The 17,593-nt window shown below is 35.6% G+C and overlaps 1 protein-coding gene across 1 annotated transcript in view; it reads right to left on the bottom strand.

Annotated features, from left to right (window-relative positions):
* PREX2 (phosphatidylinositol-3,4,5-trisphosphate dependent Rac exchange factor 2) overlaps positions 1-17,593 on the bottom strand; it is a 119,722-nt gene that overhangs the window by 33,332 nt on the left and 68,797 nt on the right. The window contains exons 19-30 of the mRNA XM_081952422.1: positions 17,211-17,296; positions 15,997-16,133; positions 14,229-14,346; positions 13,231-13,415; positions 10,410-10,571; positions 7,506-7,680; positions 5,365-5,412; positions 3,775-3,982; positions 3,111-3,290; positions 2,462-2,556; positions 1,527-1,609; positions 593-683 (exon numbers count right to left, since the gene is read on the bottom strand). Of these exons, the coding sequence (XP_081808548.1) occupies positions 593-683; positions 1,527-1,609; positions 2,462-2,556; positions 3,111-3,290; positions 3,775-3,982; positions 5,365-5,412; positions 7,506-7,680; positions 10,410-10,571; positions 13,231-13,415; positions 14,229-14,346; positions 15,997-16,133; positions 17,211-17,296 (1,568 nt within the window). The remainder of the gene's footprint in view (positions 1-592; positions 684-1,526; positions 1,610-2,461; positions 2,557-3,110; positions 3,291-3,774; positions 3,983-5,364; positions 5,413-7,505; positions 7,681-10,409; positions 10,572-13,230; positions 13,416-14,228; positions 14,347-15,996; positions 16,134-17,210; positions 17,297-17,593) is intronic.

The following is a 17,593-nucleotide window of genomic DNA, read 5'->3' as shown; positions in this document are numbered from 1 at the left end:
GAAGAGTCATGAGAAAGTGAGTCAGAACTCAGCAGGGAGTTTCTGGACGCCCATTACCGCCGCGCCCATAGACGCAAGGAGCGTGGGCGTAATTATAGGCGGTAAAGAGCTCTCAGCTGCTGTTTGGAAGGCTCCCTTTCCAGGTTATAAAAAGGATTGACTGTGCATACGCCCTTTGCAGCAGTCAACAGAAGACTTATGCCAGAAGTTCTAGTCTGGAATTCTAGCAAGCTGGATAGCTGCTTTTGTGTTCTGTTCCTGTGAGTTTTGTCTTGGTGGCTTGCTGCCACGGAACCTCTTGTTTGTTTGTGCAATAAACCTTGTTCCCTTGTACTGTTCCGGAGTCTGTTCTGTGTGGGCAACGGAGGAAGGGGGGTCAGAACACATATGGATATTTATGTTCACTTTTTTCACAATTTCTTCTGCCACAGTAATCTGCGTGCTAAAAAAGGCCCATAAATATTTACAGCCAGTGTTTCTCTAAATATAATACAAAATACATTTCTAATTTTTATATTGCTAACTATAATACTGCTAATAAAAGTGCTAGAAAGTACGCTCAGTGTCATACTTAGCTTTCCAAAATTAATACCTTGAAAGCTTCGACCAGGGGTGAAGAACTTAGTTTGTTCAAAAGCTCTTGCCACTGCTGGACCTTTCAGTAGATTAATAATTGAATCTACCTGTTGGATTCAGAAATAATTAATAAATATTAAAATGTTTATTCGGATGATCCTTTCAATCTGCTTTAAAATACTATAACATATGCTAGATCTAGGGCATTGATGCTTAACCTTTTCAGCACTGAGTACCAAAACTGGAGTGCATGCATGTATGCGCACATGCATGTACATATACACCAGAGCCCCGGAACCTGGAAGAGAGCAGCTGGCAAGTGTGCATGCGCGCGCCAGAACCCAGCTGGCAATAGCATGTTCTAGGGGAAAACCTAGGCATTTATTAGAAGAAACAGTATGAACAGAGATGTGGCAGATCCACAATTACGTATTTTATTTGAACTCAACTGGGGGAGACAAACCTACCACCATTTTTGGTCTAAGTAGACAAATCAAAAATGTGAAAACCGAACAAGAATCAAAGTAGATCTTTTAACAACTCAGTAAGCTTGCCTATGGAAAATAAAACTAAGCACTCTGACATTTTCTCAATCAGTGTCAGGTATCAGTCAACTTTAGTTCCTTGCAGAGATGTGAAATGTTATTTATTTTCCTTGGTTTAGTACGCAGTGTAAGTCTATCCAATTGAAAACTATGACCATTCTTGGATATGACCTGTGAGCTATAGTCTATTCATAATTGCTGCTTAAATGAACCATAGCATAGTAAAAGCATTACAGAAACCAGCATGATTTACCTTATTCATGGCCCTCTTTTTGCCTGTTCACTGTGCCAGACAGTTACTGACTTTGCTCAACTTGATTCTAATCTTACCCCATTCCCTCCCAACACTTTCATAACTCTGTCACATGTTACAGGGTAGAAGAAAATTGAAATGAAATAGCTTACCTGGCCAAAAAGATGTTCCAAGCAACCATAAAGTTTATCCTGCTTATCATGAGAAATGCAGATGCTCTGAGGAAGTTCATCGCCTAATAAGACAATATTTGAAATCATAGTTGACTTTAGATCAGAGATATTCATATTCCATATTTGAATTATCTTTATCTAAAAAGATCTAGAAATAGAACGGACACTAAGTTTACTAAGAGGAGGGCTTTCCTCCTCTTTTTGGAAAAAGGTAATTAGTTCCAGTCTGATTTTCTTCATTTCACTCAAGCTCCTATTGCTTAACTGACAGTTTCATTCAGATTTATAGTAATAATCCATCCAACATATTTCATCCTTTAGCTTAAGTAAAGTGTTGCAGTGGGACAGAAAAAAATCAGCTGTATGCTAATAACACTATCTTTTGTGTTGTTCTTCTTTCTACAGCCTATATCCTGATTTTCAAGTGTAATTTGTCTGCCCCACAGATGGGCATTAATGATGGGTAAACTAGCTTAAGTATATCTCGCCTATCCAATTCAATTAAATGGAAATGAAATTTCTGAATAAAGAAAATACTTGCAGCTAAGTGAAAGAAAGACACTATTTCCAACTTCATCAAATACATACGGTACATTAATTTTGGGGGAATTAATATCCTTACTTCATTCATTCAACCAATTTCGTTGTATTTATTTTGTACAATGACAATAAAGGCTATACTATACTATACTATGGCTGCTTAATTACTGCTAACATATTTTCAATGAGTGTTGTGATGTGATATTTTTTTTTTGGTTGTACTGTTTTCTGACTTAAGTTGTGTAAATGTGTAATTGTGACAGTACACAAGTTATATAAAATAAAATCAATGAACACGAGTTCTAGTAAGCAAAACACACACACTCCCCTAAATAAGTATATAATATGCACACACAAACACATTTGAAAAGCACCTGAATCCATTTCATCACTATGAAAATAAGAACTGCATTGGCTACTGCAAATACTGGTAAAAGAAGCAGTAGAATTCCGGTTGCTGTTGCAATCACTAAAAAGGAGAAAAAATATAAGAGTATAAATCCTTCAAAAACATATATGTTTTTAGGCAATTCTTTCAAATACTTTCTTAGCATGATTTGTACTATTAAATGAGGCATACAATAAATTTTATTTCTGTCTCGGGGTTAAAAAAATGCTGGTATATTTAAAGCCTTGCAATGTAGTGCTAAAGGCTACAATTGAAGAGGGAAGTGGGTTTAAGTTCACTGAAAATGTATTAACAGCCGAGACCTCTAAGAAAGGATAATATCATTCAAGAGAGAGGAATGGCTGTGACAATGGGAAACTTCATTCCTATCAGTATATGAAATCAGAAGGTATAAATTTGGCATGTTTGCCTCAAAGTACACATTAAAAAACTCTTTACTTGGAAATAAAGCAAAAATAGCCAATATGTATTACTTAATAATACTATATAATGATATGTATTACTTAATTACTTAATAACGCTATGTAGCAGGGTTTTTTAAAATTAACATTGTATCATTATACATAGCAAAATTGTAGATTTGGTGGTTATTGTTATATTAAATGATACATTACCTATATGAATCCCGGTTGCTTATAGTGTCATGACCAGAATCTTCCTGCTCATCACTTACTACATTGAAGCATACTTTTTTTCCATTGCGTTCTCCTTTTTCATTATCACTGTCTGTTGACATTAACAATTCATGGTTTGTATGTTGTGAACTTGAAGAATATGTTATTGAAGAGAGAAGGCTGAAATTTATAAATTTAATAGAGGTAATTAAAAATAATGCATACCTCTAATTTATATGAAAATTTGTAAATGCAGACATGGCATATTCTTAAAACAGAAGCAGGAATCTAATGTGGCTAGGCTCATACAACATCCAATCATGAATTACTCTGTCCAAATATTGTTCACTTACTTCATACACATAATACTTTAAAGTTTTAAATTAAAGCAGAGTCTGTTCCAACTGGAAGAAATTCAAAAGACCAGAGCTACTTCTATTTTTTATTACACTTGTCTTAATGAAATCAATGCAATTATTGATTGGTTTGATATATTTGAATAAATATTTGTCCAACCCACAAATATCAAGTATTGAATATGCAAAGGCAGCATGGAAATGTTTTATCACAGACTTATGGTTCTCCAAATGTAAGTTAAAGCTATAATTCTAGAAAGCTAATATATGTATTAATATCCCAATCCATAAACTTTAGGATTACTTACTCATCTATTTGAAAAACACAGTTTTCCACCTCCTTTAAGGTACTCTGTAATTTGCATAACAGTTTCTGATAGATGTCTTCTGTTTCTAAATCTTCTTCTTTTAACAGGTACCTTAAACCATGGCCATCCTGTTGACCTAATGAGTGACCTGATGGAGCGGCCATGGTTGTTATAGTATGTTGTATATAAACCATGGGATTCAGTTTACCTAGAGAAAGTACATTGCATAAAATGCTGTATTTAGATTCACTATAACTCAATTAATTTAAGCGCGAAAAAATCCAGCTCACTTTCATAAATCCAATTAATAATCAGTTTGTACACATTCAGAACACAAGCAAACATAATGCTGAAAATCCACACTTGTGATGAAATTAATTTTTACAAGCATAATTCACTTTTTAAAATTATCCCACAAACTAATGAAACAGAATAATCTGAATTAAAATAGAAATGATTACACAATATAAATACTGAAAAATCATAAATTCTTGAAAAATCTCTTCATACTTTAGTAAAAACTAGAGTTGGAAATAGACAGGCTGACATAGACACACAAATTATTATGATTACTTCTCGGCTGGCAGGGGAGTAAATTAAGCAAACAAACAATTCCCTCAACACTCCTCTTTTTTTTCAATTGTTCAATGACTACTTCAAAAGAAAAAATGTGCCACTTATTTAGCAAAAATAGCACTCACTTTAAATAAGACACTTGCTCTGATGAAAAAATAGCTGAATTAGATAAACATTTGCAGATTCCTGTTATTAGTCATAAAGTGACCATTTAATTATTTGAGGAATAAAAAATAAGCAGTAATTTAGATTGATCACGAAATAAAAATCCTTCAATTAATAGTGATTACAGAGTACATTTGACTCCGGCAAATAAATGCATAAATTTAAAAAGGAAAATCATATGTATCGATGTGACTTGGCTCTATGTATATAAGTCTGCAATTACCACTACACCAAAATAGCCATTATGCAGTGCCAAAGAGGCAATTTCCCATATTGTATATATTTTTTCCCAAAGAAGAAAAAGTGAATGAGTTAGATGCTTGAAAGTTTTGGAAGGCCTCCAAAGAACTGTAGCCATTGCATTCACTCTCTGCCACTTGCTCTCAAAGCACCAGACATCCCTGCATGCAGATAAACAAGAAAACCTTGAGGAGAAATATCCTGTTCAACAGATTTCCCTCTTCATCAATTCCTCTGAGAAAAACAAGCAGGAATGAAGCCCTTGGAAAAGTAAAACAGGCAAGCGAAAGGGTGACAATGGTAATATTTGGTTTATAAAGCAGGAACAGTCCAAATCATTAGTCCTTGAGTAGAACAAAAATTTCTTCTTTACCCTTAATAATGGTATCAGTTAAGACATTCTATACCTCTAAATCAGGGGTGTCAATCTGGTACGCCTGCGGGCCAGATGTGTCAGACTCCATGAATGGGAAAAACAATGCAAGACATCACATGAGCAACAAGATGTGGCGAGTTTGATACCCATGCTCTAAAAAATTAACCCAATCTCTTCATTTCTTGTCATACTAGGAAAGAAACAAATTTTCAAAGATAGACCTTGCTGTTTACCTTGCTCCATATGTCTATTTTCTTTTTCATGTGAAAAATGTTTTTTGCGAGTTCCGGTTCCGGCGGCGGCGGCGACGGGCAGCTCTTTGCCCGCTCCGGCTCCCCGGTGGGCTTCCCCACTCCTTGGGGGGCACAGGACACCCCGCAGAGGGGTCCTGCCGGAGGGGCGGCATCGCGGAGGTCTCCTGCAGCGGCGGCAGCCGGCGGGGGCTCTCTCGCGCGCCCAAGGCACCGGGGAGCAAGCTCGGAGGGCGCATCGCGTTTCCACGCCTCGCGCCTCGCTACAAGCCGACTGGAGAATGCTACAATTGAAGGAAGCAGCTGCGGTGCGGTGAGGTTGCCTCTCTCTTCATCCCTTACTTTGCATGAAGATTTGATTCAGCTTTTAAAACTTTAAAACAACTTTCGGAGCATTTTGGAGGTGCGGCTGGAGGGAGGGGGGTTTCCCCCCCCCCCCTTGGACAAGCGGCAAGAAACAATTTTGCTCTCAGCCCCCGGGGAAGGAGGAGGGGGGAGAGCCAACGAATGAAGCCTCACTTAGGCTGAGATGATTTTCTTTTCAATTTAATTTTACATATTACAATGATTTGAGGACTTTTGGAACTTTCTAAAACTTTGTTACGCCTCTGTGCCCAAAACTGGCAGGGCAAGATGGCACACTTCCGTTGTCTTTATGAACTCTGAAACCTGACTCCACCTTTAAAATTCAGGCTTCCGGTCTTTGTCTCCGTGTCTCCCAGAGGAACCTCTTGTGGATTGGTATTTTTTTAACCTTCTAGGGGAAATTTTCTATCTATTGCCAGACTTATTGGAGAGATTCTCTTCTGCCTGGTTATTCTGCTCCCGGATTCACCTGGCTACCCTTCTTTTCTAATTGCTTACTTCATATTTGGACTGAACTTTTAACGTTATAAAGGATGGCATCTAAAAGACCCCCTCCTGGAAAACCTGGCTTTGCCACTTCTGCTCCAACATCCGCAACATCCAGTCCAGCCACACAGTCAAAGATAACAGAACTGATGCACCATAAGACTACAGAGATGGACTTTCAACAAATGCTTCAACAAATTCTACAGGGCCAGGAGGAAATCAAGAAACAGTTAAGGGAAATGAAAGATGAAATTAAAGAAAATCAAGCCCAAATATATAAGAACTCACAAAGACTGAATCTTGTGGAAGGGGGGGTGGAGGAGGTGAGGGGGGGGGTGGAAGCCGTGCAGAAAGGGAACAAAGATCTTGACATCCAACAGATGAAATTAGAATTTGAGAGAATGTCCTATTATCTTAGATTTCAAAATGTTATAGAAGAAGATGGGGAAAATATAAGGGACATCATGACAAACATTCTGGCTGACTATACACACAAAGAAAAACAACAGATGGGGTGGGATATAGATCTGGTTTATAGAGTGAACTCAGCTTATGCTAGAACACACAATTTACCCAGGGAGGTTCACATTAAATTCCTTAGAAAAACCACAAGAGATGAAATTCTGGGTGTACAAAGGGGGCAAGCATTGACATATCATGATATGGAGATAACCATTCTGAAGCAGATCCCTAAGAAGATTAGAGAAAAAAGAAAAAATTATTCGCAATTAGCGAATAAATTATACCAGAAAGGGGTGTGGTTTAGATGGTTGATGCCTGAAGGTATGCTGATATTCTGGGAGGAGACAAGAATCAGAATTAATTCACCCATAGAGGCGCAGGCCTTTATGGAAAAAAATAAAACACTCCTAGAGAAACCACCAGACACTACAACGGACACGCAGGACACGGGAGGGGCCAGAGCTCTGCCAGTGGAGGGAGATGGGGCAATAGCAAGAAGACTCAGATCACAGAAATAAATATGAAAATCATATTATTATAAATTGACCGAAAGTGAAAATGGAATTATATTTGGATTTTATATTGTAATGTTTAATTTGATTGAATTTAATAATAGAACTAATATGCTGATTATAATCAATTATATACTAATGCATTATATATAAATGTACGCTATGGGTATGGAGGGAGGGGGGCCTCACACACTTTGCAACTGCCAAAATTTGTATACCTGTCCATTTACCCTTTTCCCTATAAATTTTGAAAAACCAATAAAATTTTATTACAAAAAACAGAAAAATGTTTTTTGCTATCAAGCTGAACACCAAAGGCACTGCCAAGTGACGTTGACGTTTTAGGGTATGAGACTTCCATAACATTGATATGGCAATTGGTTGGACAGAAATCACTGCTATGCAGTGGTGAGATCTTTGACTTAGCTTGCTTGAAGGTAGGCCAAGCTCGATTTTTTAGGACCCGTGAAAACTACAGGTAAATCCAAAAGGAAAAGGTTATATGAATCCAAAGATTCCAGTTTGCACTATATAATAACTTTTGCAATTCATTTTTCACATGTGGGAAAAGTATTGTTTCAGACTCTTATTTTTGCGCATAGTTTGTTTCCACAACATATAATTCTGCACACAAAATTGTATTTTGCATAAAAATAAGTGAGAACATCACACCTTTGTTGAGTTAAAGATAATGTCAATTAAAAAGAACAGGATTTTAAACATATTCTATGTTTTGATAAACACAAATTTTACCCACTTTCCAGCTCATATACAGGTGAAACTCGAAAAATTAGAATATCGTGCAAAATTTATTTCAGTAATGCGACTTAAAAGGTGAAACTACTATATGAGATAAGACTCATTACATGCAAAGCAAGATAGTTCAAGCCATGATTTGTCATAATTGTGATGATTATGGCTTATAGCTCATGAAAACCCCAAATCCACCATCTCAGAAAATTAGAATATTACACGCAATCAATAAAACAAGGATTGTACATAAAACAATATCGGATCTCTGAAAAGTATAAGTATGCATATGTACTCAGTATTTGGTTTGGGCCCCTTTTTCAGCAATTACTGCCTCAATGCAGCAATGCATGGAAGCTATCAGCCAGTGGCACTGCTGAGGTGTTATGGAAAACCAGGATGCTTCAATAGCGGCCTTCAGCTCTTCTGCATTGTTCGGTCTCATGTCTCTCATCTTTCTCTTGGCAATGCACCATAGATTCTCTATGGGGTTCGGGTCAGGCGAGTTTGCTGGTCCATCAAGCACAGTAATCCCAGGGTCATTGAACCAGGTTTTGGTGCTTTTGGCAGTGTGGGCAGGTGCCAAGTCCTGCTGGAAAATGAAGTCAGCATCCCCATAAAGGTCGTCTGCAGAAGGAAGCATGAAGTGCTCCAAAATCTCCTGGTAGACGGCTGCATTGATCCTGGACTTAATGAAGCACAGTGGACCAACACCAGCAGATGACATGGCTCCCCAAATCAACACAGACTGTTAAACTTCACACTGGACTGCAAGCATCCTGCAGTGTGTGCCTCTCCATTCTTCCTCCATACTCTGGGTCCTTGGTTGCTCTCATCAGAAAAGAGGACTTTGGACCACTGAGCAACAGACCAGGTCTGCTATTCTTTAGCCCAGGTAAGATGCTTCTGACGTTGTTTGTTGTTCAGGAGCAGCTTGACAAGAGGAATACGACATTTGAAGCCCATGTCCAGGATCCGTCTGTGTGTGGTGGCTCCTGATGCACTGACTCCAGCCTCAGTCCACTCCTTGTGAAAGTCCCCGATACTTTTGAATGGCCTTGTCCTGACAATCCTCTCCAGGCTGCGGTCATCCCTGCTGCTTGTGCACCTTTTTCTTCCACACTTTTCCCTTTCACATAACTTTCTATTAATTTCCTCTGATACAGCACTTTGGGAACATCCAACTTCTTTTGCAATTACCTTTTGAGGTTGTCAATGGTGGTTTTCTGCACAACTGTCAGATCAGCAGTCTTTCCCATGATTGTGATTCCTACTGAAGCAGACTGAGAGACCATTTAAAGGCTCAGGAACCCTTTGCAGGTGTTATGCTTAATTAGCTGATTAGAGTGGGACACTTTGAGCCTAGAATATTGCACCTTTTCACAATATTCTAATTTTCTGAGATTGTAGATTTGGGGTTTTCATGAGCTGTACACCATAATCATCACAATTATGGCAAATCACAGCTTTAACTATCTTGCTTTGCATGTAATGAGTCTATCTCATATATTAGTTTTACCTTTTAAGTTGTATTACTGAAATAAATGAACTTTTGTACGATATTCTAATTTTTCAAGTTTCACCTGTAACTATAATAGAGTGAGCTAGAAGTTTCATTTCCAAAAGTGACAAAAATAACCAATCATTCATCCATTTCTATTCTCATTTGATATCCAAATCTGATTTTTTTAAAAATCTGAATATTCTATAACCCATAAAATTACAGTTAGGTAGGTAAATTGATGCTGTAATAATAAGGTAATGATAAAAAGCCATTGCATAATTATTCATAAATTTCAAAGTTTTACACTGAAACTAACAGTACAGTTAATCACATTCCTGACGATTTGTTTCTACCTGAAAGATAAAGACAAAACTATCCTTAGAATAAAACATATTCCAACAGCCACTCAAATAGAAAACGTTCTGAAAATATTAATTGTGCATCATGTTCATAGATTCTCAAAGATCTTATCTGAGCAGATGGGGAATATGTGGGTTTATAACTTTAGGTTCAGTAAATATGTCTACCTCCTCCACATGGTTGTACCAATGTACTTGTTCTTGGTCCAATATGCTCTTGCTATTCTTGTCCTGCAGATATTATTACATTTTTCTACAATACACCAGCAATAAGTGAAATGTATTTTGTCTATCATTGAAAGTTTAATTGCACAGGAATCACGAAAAACATAAGGCCAGTTTGTTGCTAAACTTTTTTTCTTATGTCATCCTGTTCCATTTAACAAGTACACTCTCAAAATCTGCTTTGCAGGAATAGAAACCTTCCCAAGCATATTTTGAAGTATACTTAGCATAAAAATGCTATCTATATACCATTTATGTATTTACTTTGATTCTACATATTTACAGTATATGTAATTGTTTACCCATACTTAGTTCCAGTTAAATATTTTTACCATTTCTTCTAAGCAAATTTACAACTTTTACCTTTTTATAACTTGTATTCCTTCTGCAAATGTGCTCTATTTTTTCACTGCAAATGGCACTGAATTTGCTCTGAAGATTGATAGGAATTACTTCATGTATACTATTGAAGCTGCTACAGTTTTGCACAAATTGCTCATCACTTTTTGCTAGAGCTTCAAGGATCTATTAAGACAAAAGTAATTATTTAAGGTTATTAATTCTCATAGCAGCCCTAATATATGAATCCATACTTATGTATTTGTCATGTGTTTAATATTAGATACATATTGATATTTCACAATGCTAATATTTGTGAAATCAACTGCCCCAATTATTATGGCTTAAATTAAAAAAACACTCATTTATCAAGCAGGTTTCAGATTTGAATTTTGAGACTATGTAAGTGAGTTGCTATTTGTCCTAAATTAGAGTTCCGTCTATTTACCATGAAAATGGTCACACAGACAGCTTGAAGTTCTTGGATTAATTAAGAGTCCTGTGAGCAATGACAGAAGCATTCTGCCTTCTAGGTCATGATTTGTAAGCGGTAAAGGGTTTGTGTATTGTGAACTCAAGTTGTATCAAGGGGCAGGGCATTGAATCCACTGAAGAGCAATAGGCAGTAGATCATGAGAGAATGCCCTTAGAAGAAAGAAGGAACATCTAAGTATGTAGCAAGTATGAGTAGAGTCAGGAAGGAATATCTGCATAATAGATTCGATAGTGGAAGGAACTGAGCTTTATTGAAAAAAACAGTCCTAGAATGACAGCATGTAGAAACATGACCAAGGTGCTGGATATCTAAGCAGTTCAAGAAAGTGATTTGTCTTCCTTTCCATCCTCTGCAATTTAGCAAAAACTGTCTATAGATTTAGTTAACAGAACAAGCAATTATTATGGATAGGAAATAGGCAGATAAGGATGGATCAACTGAAACAGAGTTGCAAAAACCTCTGCATATATTATGATGTATGATATATTATACAAGCATATTATTCTTCAGCTAAGACCATTTATATTAGAAATATAAGCAAATAGTATTTACTTTGACTCTAATAATATAAATCAATTCAGCTGGCCAAACACTGTGTGCATATCCAATTAGTCCTGTCCATTTCCCATCCTTATATAAGTTCCACAAGGAATCTCTTTTAAAACAAGTAAGATTTTATCCAATATCATACTTGCAGGAAGGAGTTTAGAAAAGTAGATTTTTTTTCCATCTCCTCCTTTCCTCAGCATCATCCAAAGATCTACATAGGAGACAAGCCAGTGTAGCACTTTCCAAAGTTAGGGAGCAAGGAGATGGCAGCTGCAGCAACAGCGCCCAGAGTCACATTGGAGAGTGAGATAGGTAGCATATAAATTTAAAGAAATAAAATAAATGAAATGTAACACAGTTTAAAAAAACAATGGCAAGAAAATGGAGGCAACATCACAGTATACTGAGGATGGAGGGAAGAAAAAGTAGCAGTTGCATATATTGTTACAGTCTAGCACTAGAATAATGTTTTGGAGTAAGAATAAATTTGTTAAGTCTGTTCTGAAGTGTTACTTTTTCATGGTTTTCAAATTATTGGAAAAAAGAATTCCAGTAAGTCTGCAAACTGCATTGACGAGCCAATTATTTTTTGAATTCTGATCAATTATCAAATGTAAAGAGATCCTCTTACAATACCATTTGATACTGAAATAACAGAAGAACTGACAATTTCCACTGATGACACATACTATAGATACATCCCTATTAATGCCAGCAAGCTAATCAAATAATGGACTCAATATTGAGAGAAAGAAAAAGAGGCGAAGATTTCTTCTTTGTGTGAAATGGAATCCTGGACCAATTAGGGAAGAATATTAACTGCATACAACAATATAATAATATTATTATATTATAACATTGTGATGATTTAGGTAACATTGAGACAAAGGGGAGGGCGAAACAAGTATTTTGTCTTCTTCGACATCTTAATTCTCTTTATATCATCTATATTTAGAGCATTATCATTTGACCATACACTAATAACACTTTTAAGATAATTTAAGGTATCTTCTTCCTTCTAACACCACACAATCTCATCCTCCTTGTTTATTACATAAATTATTTGTAGTTGTGTTGTGCTGAACAACTCAGATTAAAGGTAAAGTTTCACCTCGCAAACATATGCTAGTCGTTCCTGACTCTAGGTGGCGGTGCTCATCTCTGTTTCAAAGCCAGAGCCAGTGATGTCCGAAAACATCTCTATGGTCATGTGGCTGGCATGACTAAAAGCCAAAGGTGCACGGAATGCTGTTACCTTCCCACCAAAGGTGGTTCCTATTTTTTTACTTGCATTTTTACATGCTTTCGAACTGCTAGGTTGGCAGAAGCTGAAACAAGTAACGGGAGCTCACTCGGTTATGCGGCACTAAGGATGCAAACCACTGAACTGCCGACCTTTCTGATCAACAAGCTCACTGTTTTAGCCCTTAAAACATCAGATTAGGTATTCTTAATATATAGAAGAACTGAAAATCTTTTTTGTAACCAACCATGTTCTTCCACCTATGTTTTGCCAAATGTTATGATAGTAATCCTTAAATACTACTATTAAAATAATTCTTAATAATAATTCTTAAAACTACGATTAAAATATAATAGGGTGATGAAATGTTGAAGCTCATAATTTTGGGAAACAAAAAAAAAAGATTCAGGACTAGTTTGATGCTTAGCCTCTTTTGCATTTATCATTTTATGGTTTGAATACAAATCACTGGTTTGAAATAAAATATTATAATTAACATTTTTTTTCAGTAAGAACATATAAAGTACTTACATATATACATATTTTATACATCATACCTTTGCAGTCAGGATGAAAAAGCCTTTTGGTTCAATCATTTTTTCTAAAACATGGCATTTTATTCCAGCAGTACTATCATACTCATAAACAACACCATATTCCAGATGAACATTATCAACAGTCAGGCAGACATGATCCTTTCGTCCATCAATTATTGCCATAGTATTAAATTTATCAATTGCTTCTAAAAACAAAACAAAAAATATATTCTGTAGATTAATTAATATAGACTACCTCTGAAACACATTTTATTTATTGCAGAGTCATTTAAGAAATTATGATGATCAAAAATTCAGACCCTCCTTGTGATTATCTACTGGCTAGCTACATGATTTCTAAGATACCAATGAATTCAAAGCAAACTCATATGTCAGCGTTCCAAATATCATGCAGAATTAAATCAGAGTCCAAGGCAGAGCTATCCTTAAAGTTCCAATTTAATAAGACTGACATGTTGGCAACGAACTGTGGAATCCCAAATCTGAAAACTTCCTGGGATTCCACCCAGTTGAAAGTTCATGATCTTATCCCCACACCCATAAATCCATCACATGGTCCAATCTTCTTCTTCCACGCTGGAATCTCCACCCCGCTGGTTCCGGTCAGGTGTCGAGGTGCAGAGACAAAAGATGACCTTGAGCTTCTAGAAAAGAATGACAACAACACATTCTACAATTCTACTCCTTTCTATTCCCCCCTCCCAATTACTACATTAATGAAACAGCATAATGAGAGTGTGTGGCAAGCCAAAGATCTTAAAAAGGAATATAACTGCAGGTCTGACATCGTAGATATCTAAAATATGACTGTATTTCTTCATTCCTTACTTTACTAGTTAATAATTCATGCAACTGACAAAAGCTGGCATGCATCTCACTTCAAGAGAGATGTGCAATCTCGTTGTTTTGCTCTGGTATGTATGCTATAGTTGCTTTTAATACTTTAAGAAACAGTGAAATTTTTATTTTGATTAATAATAAAAGAGAAATAATCCCACCTTCAACTTTATAATTAAATGCATCTCCTCCATCCTCACCCAATGGTTTAGTATTCGTTTTCTGAAAATCCTCCTGAGCACTATCAGTGTTGTTATATATCCACTGAATAGAATCTTGCTGTAGAATAACAAATAATTTACAAGGCTCATTAACACTTTAATACATATAGGTTTTGAAAAACAGAAAAAGCGTGGATTTAATTTGCATTTTATTTCCATGGAGGAAAAGAGCACTGCTGCTAGTAACAGAACAGGGTTTATCTGTTTGCTGCTGAAGTCCATGCTTCATTTTTTATTGATCATATGAAGCTGTATCTGACAGAATAATTTTTTAAAAAATTCAAACGTTATTTTCATTTATATAATAAGGGAAAAATCAAATACTGATTTACAAAATTATCCTTCTTCCCAAATTTGCATTCTGACAGATTTTGAAATATATGCTCTAAAGGGAAATGTGGAGGATAAAATGAGGCTCAAGCACCAGTATCAAGTATTACTTTTTTTTCTAACTGCAGCGTTGAAATTCCCTCTCAATATAATTGAAATTATATTTATGAAGAATTCCTAATTTAGATTTACAGATCCTAACACCGTCCCAAACAATGATGTATCTTCTCTGGTGTTTAGCTTTCATTTCACAACAATTTGTTATGCAGCGTATCAACAGACATTGTTTGATAATAATTAAAAAGAGGCTAATCAATCAGTGTGTTATAGGACTGTATTTTAATCTCAGTATTGCCCATTTGTTTTATAGTAATCAGGATTTATGCATCATTGGAAGCCATGACTGATCCCATAACTCTTTATCCTGTTCTTTGCTCATAAAAAAGAGCCATTTTGGTGTAAGTGTTAAGGTGCTTGGCTAGAAACTAAGAGGCTTGAGTTCTAGTCTTGTCTTAGGCATGTAAAACCAACCAAGTAACTTTGGGCCAGTAACTGTCTCTCAGTCTAACTCACTTCACAGGGAAAATAGGAAGAGAAAGACAAGCATATTATGTATATTTGCCACCTTGAGTTACTTAAAAAGTATTAAAATGAGATCAAAATCAAATAAATAAATAAGAACAAGCATGGTAGTCCATTCAGAAGTCCATTGTTAATCAGGAAGAGCAGAGTCATTCTCAATAATATACAATATATTCAGAGCATAAAAGGTTTTGTTTTAGATGGATATTCAAATCATTCACTGGAAGTTGTCCATTTTAGTTTTGTCTCTGTTTTCTCAGGAAAGGTTTGCTTGTTTGTTTATTAAATTTATATGCTGCTCTTCTTACCAATAAGGTGACTCTGAGCAGCTATCAAACAAACTAAATGCTAGATAAAATGCCTATATGTTTTTCTTTTCCTTTCCATTTTCACCCTGCAGATATAAGAACAAGATCTCCATTATTTTCATTTGCAGATTGTACCTAAGTAATGGAAAAGAGTAAAATATTCAAGGATGGTATCCTTACATTTAATTTTTAAGTTTAAAAATGTGTACTCTTTTACAGAGCACAGTTCAAAATGAAGTCACATGGCAGATTTTTTTTCAGATAGCAGGGCAAATTTAAAAAGTTGACATGGTGGGCGCCTCCTTGTGAATGAAGCCTCACACCTTTTCAATATGAATCATGTGAAAGTAAAAAAAAACATTCCATCCATTCATGGCGAAGGGTTATATTGATTATATTTTTCAATGAACTGCCAAAGATAGATAATAGTTATGGGCCACTGAAATAAAAACAAGGACATATGTAATGAACAAAATAATTAGCATTACATGCATTGGACGTCTGTATTTCCTGCAGGCTGTCACATGGGCAATAACACTTGCATGTGTTTCTTTGCTGACATTAATTCCATTCACTTTGATTATGCACTGTCCTGGATGAAGTCCAGCAGTAGCTGCCACAGTTCCTTTAAAATAATTAATAAATTAAGTTAGAAATTTATTTAGAAATGGGGGAAAGCCATATTACAGCTGATTTTAATGCCATTCCTTTTCAATTCCAGATTATATTAAATTGAACCAACACTAAAGACAAGCTAGAAATACGTTATTCTGAATCACTGAATATCATGTAAGAAAAAAAAATATTCAGTTTTCCCAGGGGCTACCCTAAATATGTAGTTGTTCAATCTCCAAAAGGTAAAACTTCAAGCATTGCATTTTGTTGGTTCACTCCCTTAGATGAAGAAGGAAACACATAATCATATTTTAAGCATTTATTCTATACAAATATATACCAAATTAATGTGATTAATTATGGGCTACAAACAATACAGCTAAGTTCATCTAGCATAAATTCACCGAAGAAGAATTTATAGCATTGGATCCCATACAGTCTGAAAGCAGTTATTTATAAAACCCCAAATCCTATGTCACACTAAATTACCATATTAGAACCTTATTACTTCCTCATGCTAAATTAAAGAGTTTTCCCCCATGCATAGTGTCTCTTCTTCCGTACAGTATTTCTGAAAAGAGGTGAAAATTTAGCTCTTTTGCTTTTTTAAAATCCTTAATTTGCTAATTTCTGCTATATATTTCTGTTATATACCCAGTATCTACATACTCAAAGGATATATAAGATATTTCAATTTCCTATCATGGAAATCTCTTATTTAAATACTCATAGTTTCATAAAGAAATATACTCCAAGGTATATCTCATCGTATTTAGCCGTTATAAAACACAAAAGTAAATGAAAACAGAGAACAATTAACCCTTAGGCCGAATATCCATCTTGTCACATGTTCCTCCTGGTTCTCTTTATTATTGGTTGTATGAGTATCTAATTTGTTAAGTAGTTATATATGACGATAGAAATCACTACTAACTCTTTATACCTCAATTCAGAACCATGTGTCAAATTCTAAATACTCCTCAATATCAAGATTCTCTGTATTTGTGTGTGTGTGTGTGTGTGTGTGTGTGTGTGTGTGTGTTTATTGCATTTGGCCAAATATTCATAAATGCAAGCCACTTCATACCTTTTCCAACAGCATGAACAACAGAAGGGCCGAAGCCTCGTATTTGAAATCCAAGTCCATCGACAGAATCAGGAATCTTAACTGTCCTTTAAGCAAGATAACATACAATGAAGCATCTAATACCATTTCTTTTTATGCGTCAAATTTTACATAATATTAAATTAATATAATGTACTTAATTTTTAAAAAATAAAGCTTACATTCAGTGCAAAAATAACCAACATAAACTAGCAAGAAACTTTAAAACAACCTTGAGTTCAGTGAGATTTGCTTCTAGAAACCTGGATCATAGCTTTAAACATATTTTTAGCTACTAATCAATATGTATATAGGCAGAACTCACTTAGCGACTGCCCTGTTTTGCATGCATTCATAATTACAAC

This window comes from Natrix helvetica (assembly GCF_964273705.1).
Source record: "Natrix helvetica genome assembly, chromosome: 4".
In the NCBI taxonomy this organism is placed as follows: Eukaryota; Metazoa; Chordata; class Lepidosauria; order Squamata; family Natricidae; genus Natrix; species Natrix helvetica.
The sequence above is the reverse complement of the archived record's forward strand: the minus strand, read 5'-3'. Positions and strand labels throughout refer to the sequence as shown.